Here is a 14,942-nt window from a genome sequence, read left to right as displayed (position 1 = left end):
TTCATTTGTTACAGGGATCCATGGAAGAGAAACCCAAAGAACCAGCGGTACCAAATGAGGTATGAGGTTCTTAAAAGTTGAGTTTATAACCAAAAAATTGGTGAATGCCTTTGAATTGATTTATTTGTCTGAAATTATTTTAAACTATGTGTTATATTTTTAGGAAGAATCTGTTAGCGAAAATTTAGAGACTAAAGAACAAACAAAAGTAGATTTAGCAAGTGCAGATTTAGAAAACAAAAAGGTTGAATCTGAAAGTCTGATATCAAGAAAAGAGGACAAAATAGAGGTGGAAGTCATAGTGGAGCCAGCTTCACCAGAGACTGAGAAAGAAAAGCTGGTAACGAAAGAAGAAGATGTAAAGGAACCTGAAGAACATGTAAAGGAACCTGAAGAACATGTAAAGGAACCTGAAGAACATGTAAAGGAACCTGAAGAAAATGTAAAGGAACCTGAAGAAAATCTTGTGGAGGTGAAGTTTCGAATTCAAGATAAAGCTCCAGAGAAGGAGGCGGCTGAGAAACCTATGAAAGAGCAAGAGAAACCCCATGTAGCTGTTGAAGAAACACCAAAAAAATCATTCAGGGAAGTTGAGGTGAAGGCCAAAACCCCAAAGAAAGAAGAGGAAAAACCACAGCTGAAGATGGAGGTTGAAGAAAAACCATCAACGCCAAAGAAGAAGGTTGAGGAGAAACCTGTGACTCCAAAGAAGAAGGTTGAGGAGAAACCTGTGACTCCAAAGAAGAAAGTTGAGGAGAAACCTGTGACTCCAAAGAAAGAGGTTGAGGAAAAGCCTACATGGAAGAAAGAGGCTGTAGAAACGAAGGCCAAACTTGAAGAAAAAGTCAAATCAAAAAAGGAGGAGGTATTCGCCTCTTACCCTGAGTGATGCATAAATCACAGAAGTTTGCACAGCTCACGCTTTTAATGCGCATTTCCGTTTGACTGGATGGACACAGCGTGAATCTCATGAAACCTGTGAAGAACATGTTCAGGTCATTTCACCCCCTAAAGGATTTTTCATTTTTCATTCCCTTAATGTGAAAAAATAAAAATAAAATTGTAAGATATATAATATATAAAACAAAATATATGTATATTGTATATAAATCATATTGGTATTTGTTTTATTTAATTAATGCTGGTTTATCATTGTTTTACACAACTTTTGTTCTGTAATACACTTAAAGATTTATGTATTACAGTAATAAGAATCTAATGAGAATCACCATTGAGAATATTGGGAATTACATTGGGGGTGTCACAATTGTTTTTTTAAAAACTTAATAGTCCTAAAAATAAGCTTAATTTTCTTCATGCAAAATATAATTTATTAACTTTCCCTTTGATTTTGTGGTGAAATGTCGCCTGGACATGTATTCATAAGATTTACCCATTTATGATCACATATCACTTTGCTTTATACATGTATAGTTGTGGTCATAATGATTGGCATCCCTGGTAAATGATCATATCATTTATTTCATAATGTGATTTCCCCCCCACTTTTAATTCGTTTACCTCAATGACATTTTTTTTTTTTTTTAATGAAATATCAAAGGAGAAACAATGCAGATTTAGTATTAAAGCCATCTTTGATCATATTTATTAGGGGTGCCAATAATTCTGACCACAACTGTATATGCAGTTCTGAAAATGCAATATTTGTGTCAAGACTGCCTAGTGTTGCTCTGTTTTTGCTGTGTAATTTGCATGCAGTGTGGTCAATTCTCCATGCAATACCCACTGATTGCTATGTTAGAAAAATCACTTTCTGTCAAACTAATGACAGAAATGAAGGTGCTTGTTTTTGTCTCTTTAGGTTGTGGAGGAAAAGCCAAAACCTTCCTTTTTGCGTGACAAAGTAAGTGAATGGTGCCAATAGCTTCACAACTCTACCAGGACGTTTGTGTTTGACAGCTCAACCTGAGAATAAAATAATAAACCTCATTTACTGTTTCTCCATTCAAAGCTAAAAGTGTCAACAAAGCCACAAGATGTAGCTGAAAGCACCGCCAAAGCCAAGAAACCAGAGAAGACACTAAGGCACAGACAGATTAATTTGTCATTTCACAATTGATTCTATTTGTTTTTGGAGAGCCACAATGAGAATAAAGCCATTTTTCTTCACATTTTAGTCCAACCAGCTTGCGTTCTCCTGAAACAGAGAAGCAGGATCCCATCGCCAAGCTGGAAGCAGAACGCAAGCTTCAGGAGCTGAAGCGCCGGCGGAACGAGACGGATAGCGAGGTGCTGGAGAAGATGAAGCAGAAGCAGCAAGTGGCCGAGGCTGAACTGGAAGAGCTGAAGAAGAAGAGGGAGGAGAGGAAGAAGATTCTGGAGGAGGAGGAGAAGCAGAAGAAACAGCAGCTGGCAGAAAAGAAAGCCAAAGAGGAGGTTGATTTTTTTTTTCTACCTGTAAAGGTTAAAGTATGGCTAAATGCTAATTTGCATACTAATTCTGCTTACTAAAAGTACTGTGCTGCTGGTGGGAAAGTATGTACTTTTAGGTATATATTCAGACAGTATAGCAGTATTTAGTTAACTTGATACTAATGCATAACCTGTCGTATATAATCAAAAGATTTTTGGTAATATTAGCCTAAAACACATACAAATTCTTGATTTAAAAAGTAAAAAATAATTTGGAATGCTAGTCCTATTCTGGCATACTATCTGGTAAAAATAGTGTATAAATTGGAATCAATTTTGTGATTGGAAACGCCCAAAATACTCCGGTTTTTAGTGTATTGTGCACTGTCGAACACATAGCCTTCCAAAGTATACCAAAGACTTTAGATATACAAAGACAATGCACTCATATTACTATGAATTGGACAATATGGCACAATAAGTCCCACCTTTTAAATAGAAATGCCACTAATTGGTAAAGTCAGTACGTCTCTGCAGCTGCCTTTGGAAGCTCCTATAGAAACGGTCTATGTTCTGAGACGTACGTTTAGGACTGCACATGCGCATTGGCGGATCCTGCCTCAAAAATGCTGTTTTTTGTCATGATTTGAGCATTTAGAAACAAAATTTATGAGAAAGTTGTTGTCAGATTTCATTGGTGGTTTCAAAGACGAAATTTAATCGTAAGGTTGGTGAACAGCTTTGGAGAATTTGATGTTTCCCCATTCAAAGAGATATGAGCTGTAATTGCATGAATGAAACAGCTGCCAGAAAGGCGTTTCAAAGATGGCCGCCGAGTGAAATGATCTGCTTTAAAGGGACTTTGAGTATCTATTTGATAGTGTGTGCGAACACAGGTGCTCGACACGTGTGCACTAGAAAGTTTCATCCTTGTCCCGTATTGCTAGAAGTTATTACTGATAAAATGAGTTGTTAGTCGTCACACAAGCGCTTAACATGGGCATCTATTGTTGTTGCGATCTCCAGTAGTTTCTCATCAGTTTTTTTTCTGGTCAAGCCAGTGTTGCCACCTTGTGAACAAACTAATTACTGCACAAAAAATGTTATGTGATGGCTGCACAGAACCTGATTTCACCAAGTGCAACATGTTCCTGAATAATAATCTTTGTTGATCCTGGAACAACATTCTAATCAACCAATCAGATTTGAGGGACAAGTAAAGTTTACAGTTTATGTCAAGTTTAGGCTCACAACCAGGGTATAGGTGCTTCTACTTTTTTTCACCAATCGTTTGCCTCTGATTTTAGGGACAAGTTATGGGTAGGGTTAGGTTTAGGGGAAGGGATATGGTTAAGACAACATTTTCGGACAGGAACGTTGTTCCAGGATAAACAAAATAGGTTGACCCAGGAACACGTCTAACTCTGAAAAATCAGGACGTGCGATGGCTGCACGAGTACAGTATGTGCTTACTATGCTGATGATGAAATTTACATCATGTGGACAATAGCGTACGCATAAAACTGAAGTATACTTTAGATTTAAGGGGCCATTCGACAATTTAAAGATAGAGCAATGGAATACAAAAAATATGTTCTGTGTGAAGAGCCCATCATGCACTTTTTTTGTGATTATTATAATGCGGCCCTTGTCGTCTTCTCTCCACTAAAATGAACAGGAAGAGAGGAGGAAGATGAAGGAAGAGATTGAGCGAAGGCGAGCAGAGGCAGCCGAGAAAAAAAAACAGAAGGAGGAGTCGAAAGAAGGGAGCAAAGCACCATTCATCGCTCCAAAGGGCGCCTCTGCAAAAGTCAGTGGCTCTCTGACCTATTCTAGTGTCACTTACAAAAAAGCAGATTTTTTGGGGATATAGAGTTTTATGTGATACACTTTACACTATATTTGTTGCACTTGTCTGACAGATTGGTGAGAAAGCAGAATTTCTGAACAAATCTGCTTTAAAAAGGTAAGAAGTAATTTTATAGTATGCGGTTACTCAACAGTTGACCACATACTGGGATCTGGGATATACTTGATAGAGTTGATATTGTTTTTTTTATATATAACCAGTCCGGTGAAGACGTCACACACTCCATTAGTTTGCAAGATTGGAAACAGACTGGAACAGTACACTTCTGCTGTTCAGGTGAGGAATAGTGAACGCTAGAGTGGCCATCTCTCGTTTATAACTCAGTATGAGACTCTTTATCTGTTCACCAGACCAAAGAGTTGACCAGATCACCCAAATCTCCTGTGGACGTACCTGTGGCTGAAGGGCTGCGGAGCATCAAGAGTATGTGGGAGAAGGGGAATGTGGTCAATCCCACCGCGAGTCCTGCAAGCCCCCCAGCGGTCACCAAGGTACAAGAGGAGAGAAACTGTTTTAGTACATGACTGCTGAAAGATGCCGATACAGCAGAATTACTTTGTCTGAAAACAGATGTATAAAATCTGCTAACTGTCCGATCAGGAAACAGCTGGTCTGAACATCGGCGTGGCTGGGCGCATTAACAGCTGGAAAACCAAGACTCCAGAGCCGAAGCCCACTGAACCCAAACCAGCCCCTGAACCAGAAAAACCACCTGCCAAAACAGTGAGTCTTGGTTTAAAATCTATCTATCTATCTATCTATCTATCTATCTATCTATCTATCTATCTATCTATCTATCTATCTATCTATCTATCTATCTACCTACCTACCTAGTATAATATTTTATATATTTTATAATATTTAATATTTTTATATAATTTAGTTTAAACATTTTACTTTTTGTGATGTTAAATGTTAGTTTAAGTTACATTTTTGTGAAGTGCTTTTGTCATTTTATCATTTCTTTAATAATTTTATCTTCTATTTATGTTTAATTAATTTTTATACCAGGTTTATTTTTTTTATAATTTTAGGAATTCAATTTAAAATTATTTCAGTTAGATGCCAAGGCAACAAATTACATTTTTAAGCTTTTTAAGTTTTTCATGTAATATTTACATTTTATTTTATTTCAGCTCCCTTTTAATCCTCTAATTATTTTAAAAAAGACCAATAACAGAAAAAATCCTTCGGACCACCCAATGTTCAAGACGTCTTTACAGTAGAACATTAGGTTTACATAATTTAACATTAGAATTCACATATCTACATTTTCTAAGAAATCATAGAATGCAAAACTTTCACAGGAACAGTAAGGAGTGGTTTCACACAGGTTGTGTAAGTAAACTCTCTTATATTCTGTATGGTACAGGGTGGCCCTCCAGTGAGTCTTTAGAGTATTGCATTTGCCCATCTGATTCTGGTTTAGATTTAAGAATTGGCAATCAAATTTTTTCTAATAAAATATGTTTTCTTTTTTTCTACTTTTTCTTTATTAGAAAAAGCATATTCTAACAGATATACATCAAAATACAAGAAACAGTAAACATAAATTGAATAAATAAAAAAGGGGAATAAATAGAAAACTAAAGCAAAAATGCAAATCCTTAAAGGGATACTTCACCGATTAGCATTAAGCTTTGTATCAGTAGAAACCCGGTATTTTCGAATGATCGTGCTTCCCTCCCTCATGTCCCCCTGAGACGAGAGATTTCTGTATTGTGTGTCTGGAAAAAAACTCAGATGACGCAAAAATCGTAATTTTGCGTCATCGAAGGCTTTTTTGTCCAGAGGCAAGAGACTAAAGCCAGTAGTAGGAGCTCGTTCCGCATGTTTTCAACCCGCCCATAGGTGGATCTCACGATAAAACAGCATCTTTTCAGTTTCGAGTCATTATCATTTCTTCCGATACTGCCCTCTGTAACCGGTAGGCGTGAAATTATTTTAGGCTTGGGAGTGGCCTCGTAAGGCAGTGAAGCAAGTGCATTCTGGGAGTTGTTGTCTTTCATCCACATGAGCCAAAAATACATTTTCTGGCTTTTCTCAGTCTAGAAGGCACCAACTTCTAAAATAATTTCACATTTCTACTACATAAATTACCCAATTTAAATACATATTCATCTTTCCAGCGGTGAAATATCCCTTTAACTCAAGCACAAACACGTGCACACACACACACCACAAAAAAGACACGCTAGAATTATAGATTTGTATATGATTGTATGCACATTTCTACCCTCTCCTATGTGACTTGTTGGTCATTGTAATGTAATATACTTAAAGTTGGGCTCCATCTTGCCACAAAAGTATTCAACTGAAGTCTAAGAGATTAAGTTATTTGTTCCCATTATTTCCGTATTATGCATGTCATGCATTTTATATTATATTGTGTATAATGTTTTTGGTACAGCACTTTAGTCAGTTTAGCTGTTTAAGTGTGCTGTAAAAATAAATTGTACTTACTTACTGAAATATATATTATATAAATATATGTATAAAAAATCTAAACATTGAGAAAATCGCCTTTAAAGTTGTCCATTTATGTTCGCGATTTTGCTGCATTCACTCACAAAAATATATATTTTTTATATTTACGGTAGGAAATTTACAAATATCTTCATGGAACATGATCTTTACTTAATATCCTAATGATTTTTGGCATAAAAGAAAAATCGTTAATTTTGACCCATACAATGTATTGTTAGACTATTACCACAAATATACCCGTGCGACTTTTGTGGTCCAGGGTCACATATATGGTAATAATTATATATGGTTTTACCATCTGGCACACCCTCAGTATTTTTTTATAGTATTGTGCTATATTTACTTTATCTCTATCTTCTTCCCACTCCTCTAGCTGTGGCCTTTTATTCTCCTTTTCACTTTTCTGTCACACTGATGTCCACTGTTTTTCCTCTGCTTCTATTCAATCCCTCTAGAAAGGTAAACTTTAATACAGAAAACATTAAACAAAATCCATTAACAACCTATTTCCAAATCTAATGGAGGATGGTTTGTAATTTTATTTTGACAGGATCAGAAGCCAGCTGATGTCACTAAACCACGTGGCCCATGGGAAACAAAGGGCTCCACACCTGCCAAGGTGAGCTGAGTGGGTTGAAATATAATAAGGTGTTCAATCCATCAAAGTCAGTTATTTAATTTACTGACTGTTTCCTTTCACCAGTCCAGAAAAGACATTGACAGACTGAGAGGTATAACAGGAAGTACCAAAGTGGTGTCTGATACCTGTTGATTTTATGGATTGTTATTCACTTCACACAAATTATTGGCTAACCCACTTTACAATTAACTAGCAAGTCTTTTGGTAGCTGAATATATGTGAAAGATTTGTCTCAGGCCTCATGAATTCAAGTGATGGCCCTGTTTCCAAAAAAAACTTTCATCTCAGTGGTTCATTTTATACTGCATATGACTTGATTTTATACTGTATATGACACTGGTTTGTCCACTGTATCCATCATCCCTTTCTCAGGCATTGTGACTAAAATATTCTGTCAGATTAAGATCAAATGAGGGTACTCGCTTGTTTTCTGTTCTTTCTGTTAGTTTCTGTTTGTTTTTCCCACAAATGGTATTAACAGTTGCTCAAAAAATACCAACACATTCTCATGGCAATTTGAAACTATTTTACATTTTGGTGAAATAGTGGCTAATTCGTATGAATTCGTACAATCTCATTTGTACGTTTTTGTACGATCTGCTTTTGGCCCTGTAACATTTATGGTCGGCCTTCGCGATACATTTTTTCATTTTCATGTTTCACATCGTACGAATCAGGGATGCACGATATATCGACCAACATATTGGTAATGGCCGATATATGTTCATTTTTAATGTTATCATTATCGGTCCGATAAGAAAATTTGTCTGATATCTTAAATCCGATAATGGATTTTATTTTATCCATGGAAAATGCATTTTGATTCTTTATTCACAAGTATGTTATCCAATGACCCATTTGCATTATTTTATTTATGTGTATGGCAATAGATTTTTTTATATATATATATATAAGGCAAGTTGGACATAGTCGTGTAAAATTAATTAAATAACTTCAACTAGGCTACTTGACTGTATATGTATGATTTATGTTGAAGCGTTTGGGACATGGCTTCTGGTGAAACTTTTGTTTTTGTAATCAGGCACTCTAAAAATGTGGATTTATATTTATTGGCCAATATATCAGTTATCGGCTTTCAAATATAAAGAATTATCGGTTATCGGTAAAGGTCAACATTTTTATATCAGTGCATCCCTAGTACAAATTCACATGAAATCTTAAAATAGGTTAAAAATGCCTAAAGCAAGACCTTTTCAAATCACACTCTTGTATTGCTTTTTGTCCCAGGTGTTCGCAGCCAAAAGTAAATTCGTCACAAATGGTGAGTGACTGTAGTTTTTTGTTTTTCTCTCTCATTCAGTTCCAAATGTCAATTTTTTTTAGATTTGTTAAAGTGATCATTCAACCAAAAATAAAAATTCTGTCATTACTTACCCTCATATACATACAAAAAACTTTTTAGATATTGAAAAGAATGTTTTAACTGTTTTGTCAATGCAATGAAAATCAAATGGGGTCCAAAAAATGACATGGGTCCTCACTGACTTTCACTGGACCAAAAAGACATTTTTCTAAATATCTTAACTCCACTGAGTAGATTTTCTCTCTAAAAAGGGCGGGGCAGTGGGGGGGTGTTTTAACTGACAGCGGTGCGGTGACAGCAACTGTCTGAAGTCATAACTCTAACTGGCCAGTGCTATTGTAAATCTCTCATCCGCATATCATGCCACGCTATATTTAAAGCACCGACCTTGTTCTCCTGCATTGGTACTCCACGAACCGCTGGCGTGTCAGGCATAATTCCAGTGTGTTCATTTCACCCAGCACCTCCTGTGTAGCATCATAACGCATCGCATTCCCCGCCGCAGCTGTTCTGTTGTGCCACTGTATAGACGTGAATCACTGGATTAGCATGATGTCCCACAGCAAAGCAGTTTAATATTTAGAGTTACAGAAGGGATGAAAGTATCACATTATGTCACATTACCCGCCTTAACACCCATATCGAGCACATATTCTGAAAGGGATCCGGCTTTTGTGGTTTATTATTATTCATTCAACGATGCTAGCGAAGAAGTTAAAGAAGCTAGTGGCAGTAATCCATCCTTCAGCTAAACTTGTCCTTGAGTCACATAAATGACAATGAACTAGATATTTGTCCCACTTGTGGCACAACTTGAGACACCCATGACATTGTCACTTGTGCGTTTTCGTCTGGGTCACGGCCCCAATGTGTTAAACTCACTAACTGGGAACAGGTGCGGATGGCTGGTCTATTTGCTTTCGTGTATTTGAGGATGTGTTGAAAAAGCCAGCTGAGTTATACACATGACGTACAGTATGTAGAGCAAATGTAACTCTCTTGTACTGTCTCTTTGCTAACTCAATAGCACATTAACAACATATTCCCTTATGTTCTACAGGAACAAGAAAATAAGGACATCCGAATAAACCCCAGATCAGCCGAAATGGAAGACGCTTCCATAATATGTGCATAATTTTGCAACTTCAGAACACAGATTTTACAACAAGTGGCAACCAATCACAGTACAAAATATAAATCATACAAAAATGTCTTTAAAATCGAACATTATTACAGTTACCATAAATCACACAGGCCCAATAATACATACATCTGTTATATCACCTTCACTCAAATGCGAGTTCAGTTCATCTTTAAAGTATTAGTATTACTATCAAACATTAACAAGTGACAGGTGCATTTACGCTAAAACACTGTAGAGTTTGATTGGACGCAAGTGTTTAAGTGGAAAGTGTTTTCACCTCCCTTTTAAACATTGATAAGCCTATTTATTTTGCTATACTAATGCATGCTTATATGGTTATTTTTTTCCTGCTGTTCACAATGCTATAAGATGAAAACAAATTTGAACAAAAATCTAATTTGCGCATTTGAACTATATAAACATTTTACTATATAAACAGCTACCAGTAACCATTAGAACTAATAGATGCGGTCACATTAGCGAGAAAATAGTCTATTTTCAATAGTGTAGCAACGTATGAAGCACTGCTCAAACAGAAGTCACTTTTAAGCTGCTTTCTGTTGGGCAACAGAGCAAATTCGAAACTGAACCTGTTGCGAAATCGCCGTGGTGAAATCTTTTGCATAACTATTTGATTCCTATTAAAATGACTGGATTTTGCCTGCACAAAATTCATCAGTAAATGTGACCGCACCTTTAGGAACATTTAGCCTTAAAAAATATAATAATAAAAATACAACAGAAAAATCTTTTGAACTTCCCATCTTCCCTCCGGAGTTTCAGATGACCTGTTGAATTTACACTCATGATTTGAAACATGTTTAGGTGTTTGATTGTGCTTTGTTGATGCTGCTTTTGCCTATATGATTTTTATTCATATGCTTTGCACTTGGATTCTCAAAGTCATGCTATGAACACTACACTACACATCTGATAAAGCCGCGGTCACATTAGACTTTTCACACGTTTTTTTATAATCATGAATTCAACATATAACAAATAGTAACAGGCCTACATTCAGAATGTAAATATATACATTCTACTTGACTAAACATATGCATTCTTTTAATTCAGACAAGAGGTCACACTGTGACGTATCAATCTTCTACTGGCCACGCGTCTTCACGTAATGCGAATTCGAAGGTCAGAGTTCACCAAACGAACTTTGGAACGCAGCAAAATGCAAACCTTTTCACATGAGCTTGCATTTGCGGCCTGACGCATTCGCATGCATATGAATGGAAGTCAATGGAACGAAAAGTGTAGTGTGACCGCCCCTTAAGACAGTAATAAAACTCTTACAAATATAGCATTAAAAAGTATTTGGGAAGTAATATAGCTTAACTATTTCAAAATATCAATAAAAAAGTTGAAATATATCCTACTTTAACAGTTCAAACGGTCAGTGATGATCACAACAACTGTACAATTATTGTATTATCAAGCAAGCCTTCACAGTAAAGTAATGATACATGCACACATTGCCTCTGTGTCTTTTCTGTTCTGCACTCATTGTCATTTGCGACAAGCCGTCAGCTCCTTTCTCTGAACAGATTGGGTTTCACGGGGTGACAAAACAACGCCGACTATGAGCAGGTCAAAGAGAATGTTTGGTTTTAGAACTTGACAGAAATGCATCTGACAGTCTAACAATAGAAGAAGGCTTTCAGCACAAGCCAATGAGAGGACAATGTGGTCACGTGGTGTGTTAGTATGTTAGCCTTGAGACTGAGGGCCGATGCTCCCACACACTCTAAAAGAGAGCTGCTCCATCTCTGAGATCGAGAAACAACCCAGGTAAGAGTTTCAAGATGAATCAGTATATTCAGCATATTCTCCAACCCTCCATCCCTTATATGAATAATGAGTAAGATGTATTTTGGCATTTTGTGTTGCATATTAAAATGTTTGTTGTTGTTTAATATATGCTGCATGTAATCTTTGACATTGTCTGTATAGTCATGTCTGACACAGAAGATGTGATGGATGAGGGGGTTCAGTGAGTAACAGTTTTAATTCTGAAAATATTATGATTTGTTATGATCAAAAAAGTTATCAATCGTGCAATTAATTCCATGTGCATCGAATTTTCACTTATAAATCTTTTTGTCTGTGTGTTTTATCTCATTTTTATAAAAGGGAGGAAGGTATTGTATCACAATGTCTATTTATATATTATATATATAATATATATAACTCCAAAATGTATTTATTTATTACAATGCAAGTGGCTATTTACCTACTTTTACATTGGTATATATTGTTTAAACCAAGTATAATTACAAATAGTAAATGCATATTGTAAATAAAAGTGATGCTATTCGGTAAATCTGAGCAAAGTTAAAGTTTAACTTTTTATTATTTTTAATTGTTTATTGTAACTGTTCTATTCAATTGCTGTTAAAAACATATATTTCTCCAATTATAGTGGACGAATCAAAATCAAAACCAAAGTAAGTTCCATTATTCTCTTGTATGCATCATATATCCAGATTAAACAGTTTTTTTTTTAATGTCTTAATCTTTTATCTTCAGGTATCTATCAAATATCCAAGCACCAAAGATCCCAGAGGGAGATAAAGTCGATTTTGATGTAAGTCGGATATTTTCCTCTCTGTTACACTCCCTTTAAACGCATACCTCTCACTTTCATACTCTAAATTCTCTCTCTGTCTCTCTCTCTCTCTCTCTGTGTGTGTGTGTGTGTGTGTGTGTGTGTGTGTGTAGGACATCCAAAAAAAGCGTCAGGAGAAGGATTTAACAGAACTACAGTCTCTAATAGAGGCTCATTTCCTCCAGAGACAGAAAGATGAAGAGGAACTCATTTCTCTGGTCAACAGAATCGTGAGTGTTTCCTCATGAATGTTGTTTTTTATTTATTGTTAAATTTGTATATCAAAAAAAGACAGAACTACATTAACTGAATAAACTTCTGAGCAGAATTACGTAAATATGTGTTTTAACAGGAGAAGAGGCGAGCAGAGAGGGCCGAGCAGCAGCGAGAAAGAGCAGAGAAAGAGAAAGAGCGTCAGGCCAGACTCGCTGTGAGTTAGTCAAATTCTGCACAAACACCTGCCAAACCAGTGCTTTATGCAAATATGATCATAAAAATCATAAAAAGGCAGTTATACATGATCAAATACTGTCCCCGGACCCCAGTTTGAAAACCGCTGTGCTGTGCCAAACTACACCAGCTGCATACTGGAACATCTTTCCACCAATTTACACTTTTGAATTACCTTTGTGGAGGATGTTAGCAAAATCCACCCTATATTGTCAAACTAATTTGCTGTTGAATCATTTCTACTAAATCAAGTGAATTTGTCCAGTCAGTGAAGTAAAACAATGAACCACAGGCTCCTAGCAGAGATAAAACCCATCTACAATCTAAACTGTTCACAGGAAGAGAGAGAGAGGAAGGAGCAGGAAGAGCACAGAAAGAAGCATGATGAAGATGCCAAGAAGAAGAAAGCTCTCACCAACATGACCCAGCAGTACGGTGGCGTACAGCAAAGGGTCAGTGTTCACCGTATTTAAGGCTGTAAATGAATACTGTCAAGTTACATGATCATTTTATGCAGATTCTTTCACTTATATTATAATTATCGCTGAACTAAAGGGTGAAGGACGCAAAGGTGCCAAGAAACAGACCGAAAGGGAGAAAAAGAAGAAGATCCTGGCTGACCGCCGAAAACCACTGAATATTGACCACATGAGTGACGACAAACTCAAGTAGGCCTACTACAGTTTTTCATACACATATTCTTTAATAATAAAAAAAACAACACACCAAGTGATTGATATGTCTAACATTTTATTCATTCCTAACAGTATTGTTCTTTTGTTGTTGTTAAGGACAGAGCAGGGAACAGGCCTACAGGAAATAGTTCATTATTTAGAACTAGAATGAGAATAATTTAGAATTTCTTAGAACACTAAAAATAGTAGGCCTAGCCTACCGTTCGCACTGAACGCAAGGAATGAATGACATTAAGATGCGTCCCCCCCCCCCCCCCCCCCCCCCCCCCCCCCCCCCCCACTTAGTTGTAGTGGCCGACTGGCCATTCGCAATGAACGCGTTATTGCGTTTAAAAACGCAAGGAATGGGAATGAACTTGGGACGCGTTTTTTCGAACTAGTTACAGCGGAAACTACACAATCACTATCAAATTGTCTACTATATTACAATATTTGCTGTTCTCACTCAACGCGTTCTTGCATTTAAAGAGCGAAGAATTTGAAAGAAGTTACCTTTGAAAGAGTTTTTCCGAACCTAAACGGCAACAAGGCTCTGCAAACCATCGCATTGGAACAAAAACAAAACGCTTTCTGTGTGAACCCACCTTAATATTTCTGTCACTCGTTGCAGGGACAAAGCCAACGAGTTGTGGCAGTGGCTGATGGACCTGGAAGCAGAAAAATACGATCTCAATGAGAAACTGAAACGCCAGAAATATGATGTAAGTGATATCTAAACTTCTTTTTCTTACTTTGACGTTGCTTGGGGGCTTTATGGCGCTTCTGTAAGGCCGTTTTTGAGGTTTTGCAGCAATTAACAGTTTCACAGAATCCAGTTCACTTTCAACGGCTGGAGCTTGGACTGAGGTAAATAAGTTGTGTTCATTATCACTGTATCCTGTTAGCACTTGTCATGTTTCTGTCTCTCACAGATAAATCAACTCGTTTGCCGCGTCCAGGATCACCAGAGGTAAGATTCACAAGCTTCACATCTCGCTAACTCCTATAAGTGTTGAGTCATTCGGTTTTAAATCCAAAATCTATTTATAAACTCTTGCTTTTCTATCTCTTAGTGCCAAGGGACGCGGCAAAGGCAAGGTGGGAGGAAGGCTGAGATAGATGTTGACAGCAGATATGAGAGGATTTTGTGTCCTCGTGCATTCGTTTTTTGTTTGTTTGATGGTGATATTTAAAAGTCATTGTTCTGAACATACAAAAAAAGCCTTGGCTGTACATTTTTGCTCTGCATTTTGCCATGAATAAATGCTATCACTGACTGTTCATTTTAGTGTACTCAATTTGTGATGTCAAATATATGAATTAATAAATTATATTATCTGCAAAGAAAAAATAAATACCTGCAACA

The 14,942-nt window shown here is 36.7% G+C and overlaps 2 protein-coding genes across 3 annotated transcripts in view; both read left to right on the top strand.

Moving 5' to 3' along the window:
* cald1b (caldesmon 1b) overlaps positions 1 to 11,318 on the top strand; it is a 30,165-nt gene extending 18,847 nt beyond the window's left edge. Inside the window, exons 5-17 of one of the 2 annotated variants that reach the window (XM_084095308.1) lie at positions 15 to 59; positions 164 to 865; positions 1,823 to 1,864; positions 1,973 to 2,046; positions 2,139 to 2,397; positions 4,052 to 4,183; positions 4,296 to 4,339; positions 4,444 to 4,519; positions 4,594 to 4,734; positions 4,844 to 4,966; positions 7,281 to 7,349; positions 8,619 to 8,652; positions 9,755 to 11,317. In XM_084095308.1, the coding sequence (XP_083951434.1) occupies positions 15 to 59; positions 164 to 865; positions 1,823 to 1,864; positions 1,973 to 2,046; positions 2,139 to 2,397; positions 4,052 to 4,183; positions 4,296 to 4,339; positions 4,444 to 4,519; positions 4,594 to 4,734; positions 4,844 to 4,966; positions 7,281 to 7,349; positions 8,619 to 8,652; positions 9,755 to 9,768 (1,755 nt within the window). In that variant the 3' untranslated portion in view covers positions 9,769 to 11,317. Of the gene's footprint in view, positions 1 to 14; positions 60 to 163; positions 866 to 1,822; positions 1,865 to 1,972; positions 2,047 to 2,138; positions 2,398 to 4,051; positions 4,184 to 4,295; positions 4,340 to 4,443; positions 4,520 to 4,593; positions 4,735 to 4,843; positions 4,967 to 7,280; positions 7,350 to 8,618; positions 8,653 to 9,754 lie in introns of both variants that reach the window. The other variant, XM_084095309.1, reaches the window with a different exon arrangement.
* A 265-nt stretch (positions 11,319 to 11,583) lies between these two features.
* On the top strand, positions 11,584 to 14,857 carry tnnt2d (troponin T2d, cardiac). Its single transcript, XM_084095310.1, has 11 exons — positions 11,584 to 11,635; positions 11,798 to 11,841; positions 12,267 to 12,291; positions 12,374 to 12,431; positions 12,566 to 12,682; positions 12,805 to 12,882; positions 13,241 to 13,354; positions 13,458 to 13,570; positions 14,208 to 14,298; positions 14,509 to 14,546; positions 14,650 to 14,857. Coding segments are annotated over exons 2-11 (681 nt in total). The 5' UTR covers positions 11,584 to 11,635; positions 11,798 to 11,840; the 3' UTR covers positions 14,696 to 14,857.
* The last annotated feature ends 85 nt before the right edge of the window (positions 14,858 to 14,942 follow it).

Source organism: Abramis brama (genome assembly GCF_963993115.1).
Source record: "Abramis brama genome assembly, chromosome: 20".
Lineage (NCBI taxonomy): Eukaryota > Metazoa > Chordata > Actinopteri > Cypriniformes > Leuciscidae > Abramis > Abramis brama.
This window is presented reverse-complemented; position numbering and strand designations above follow the sequence as displayed.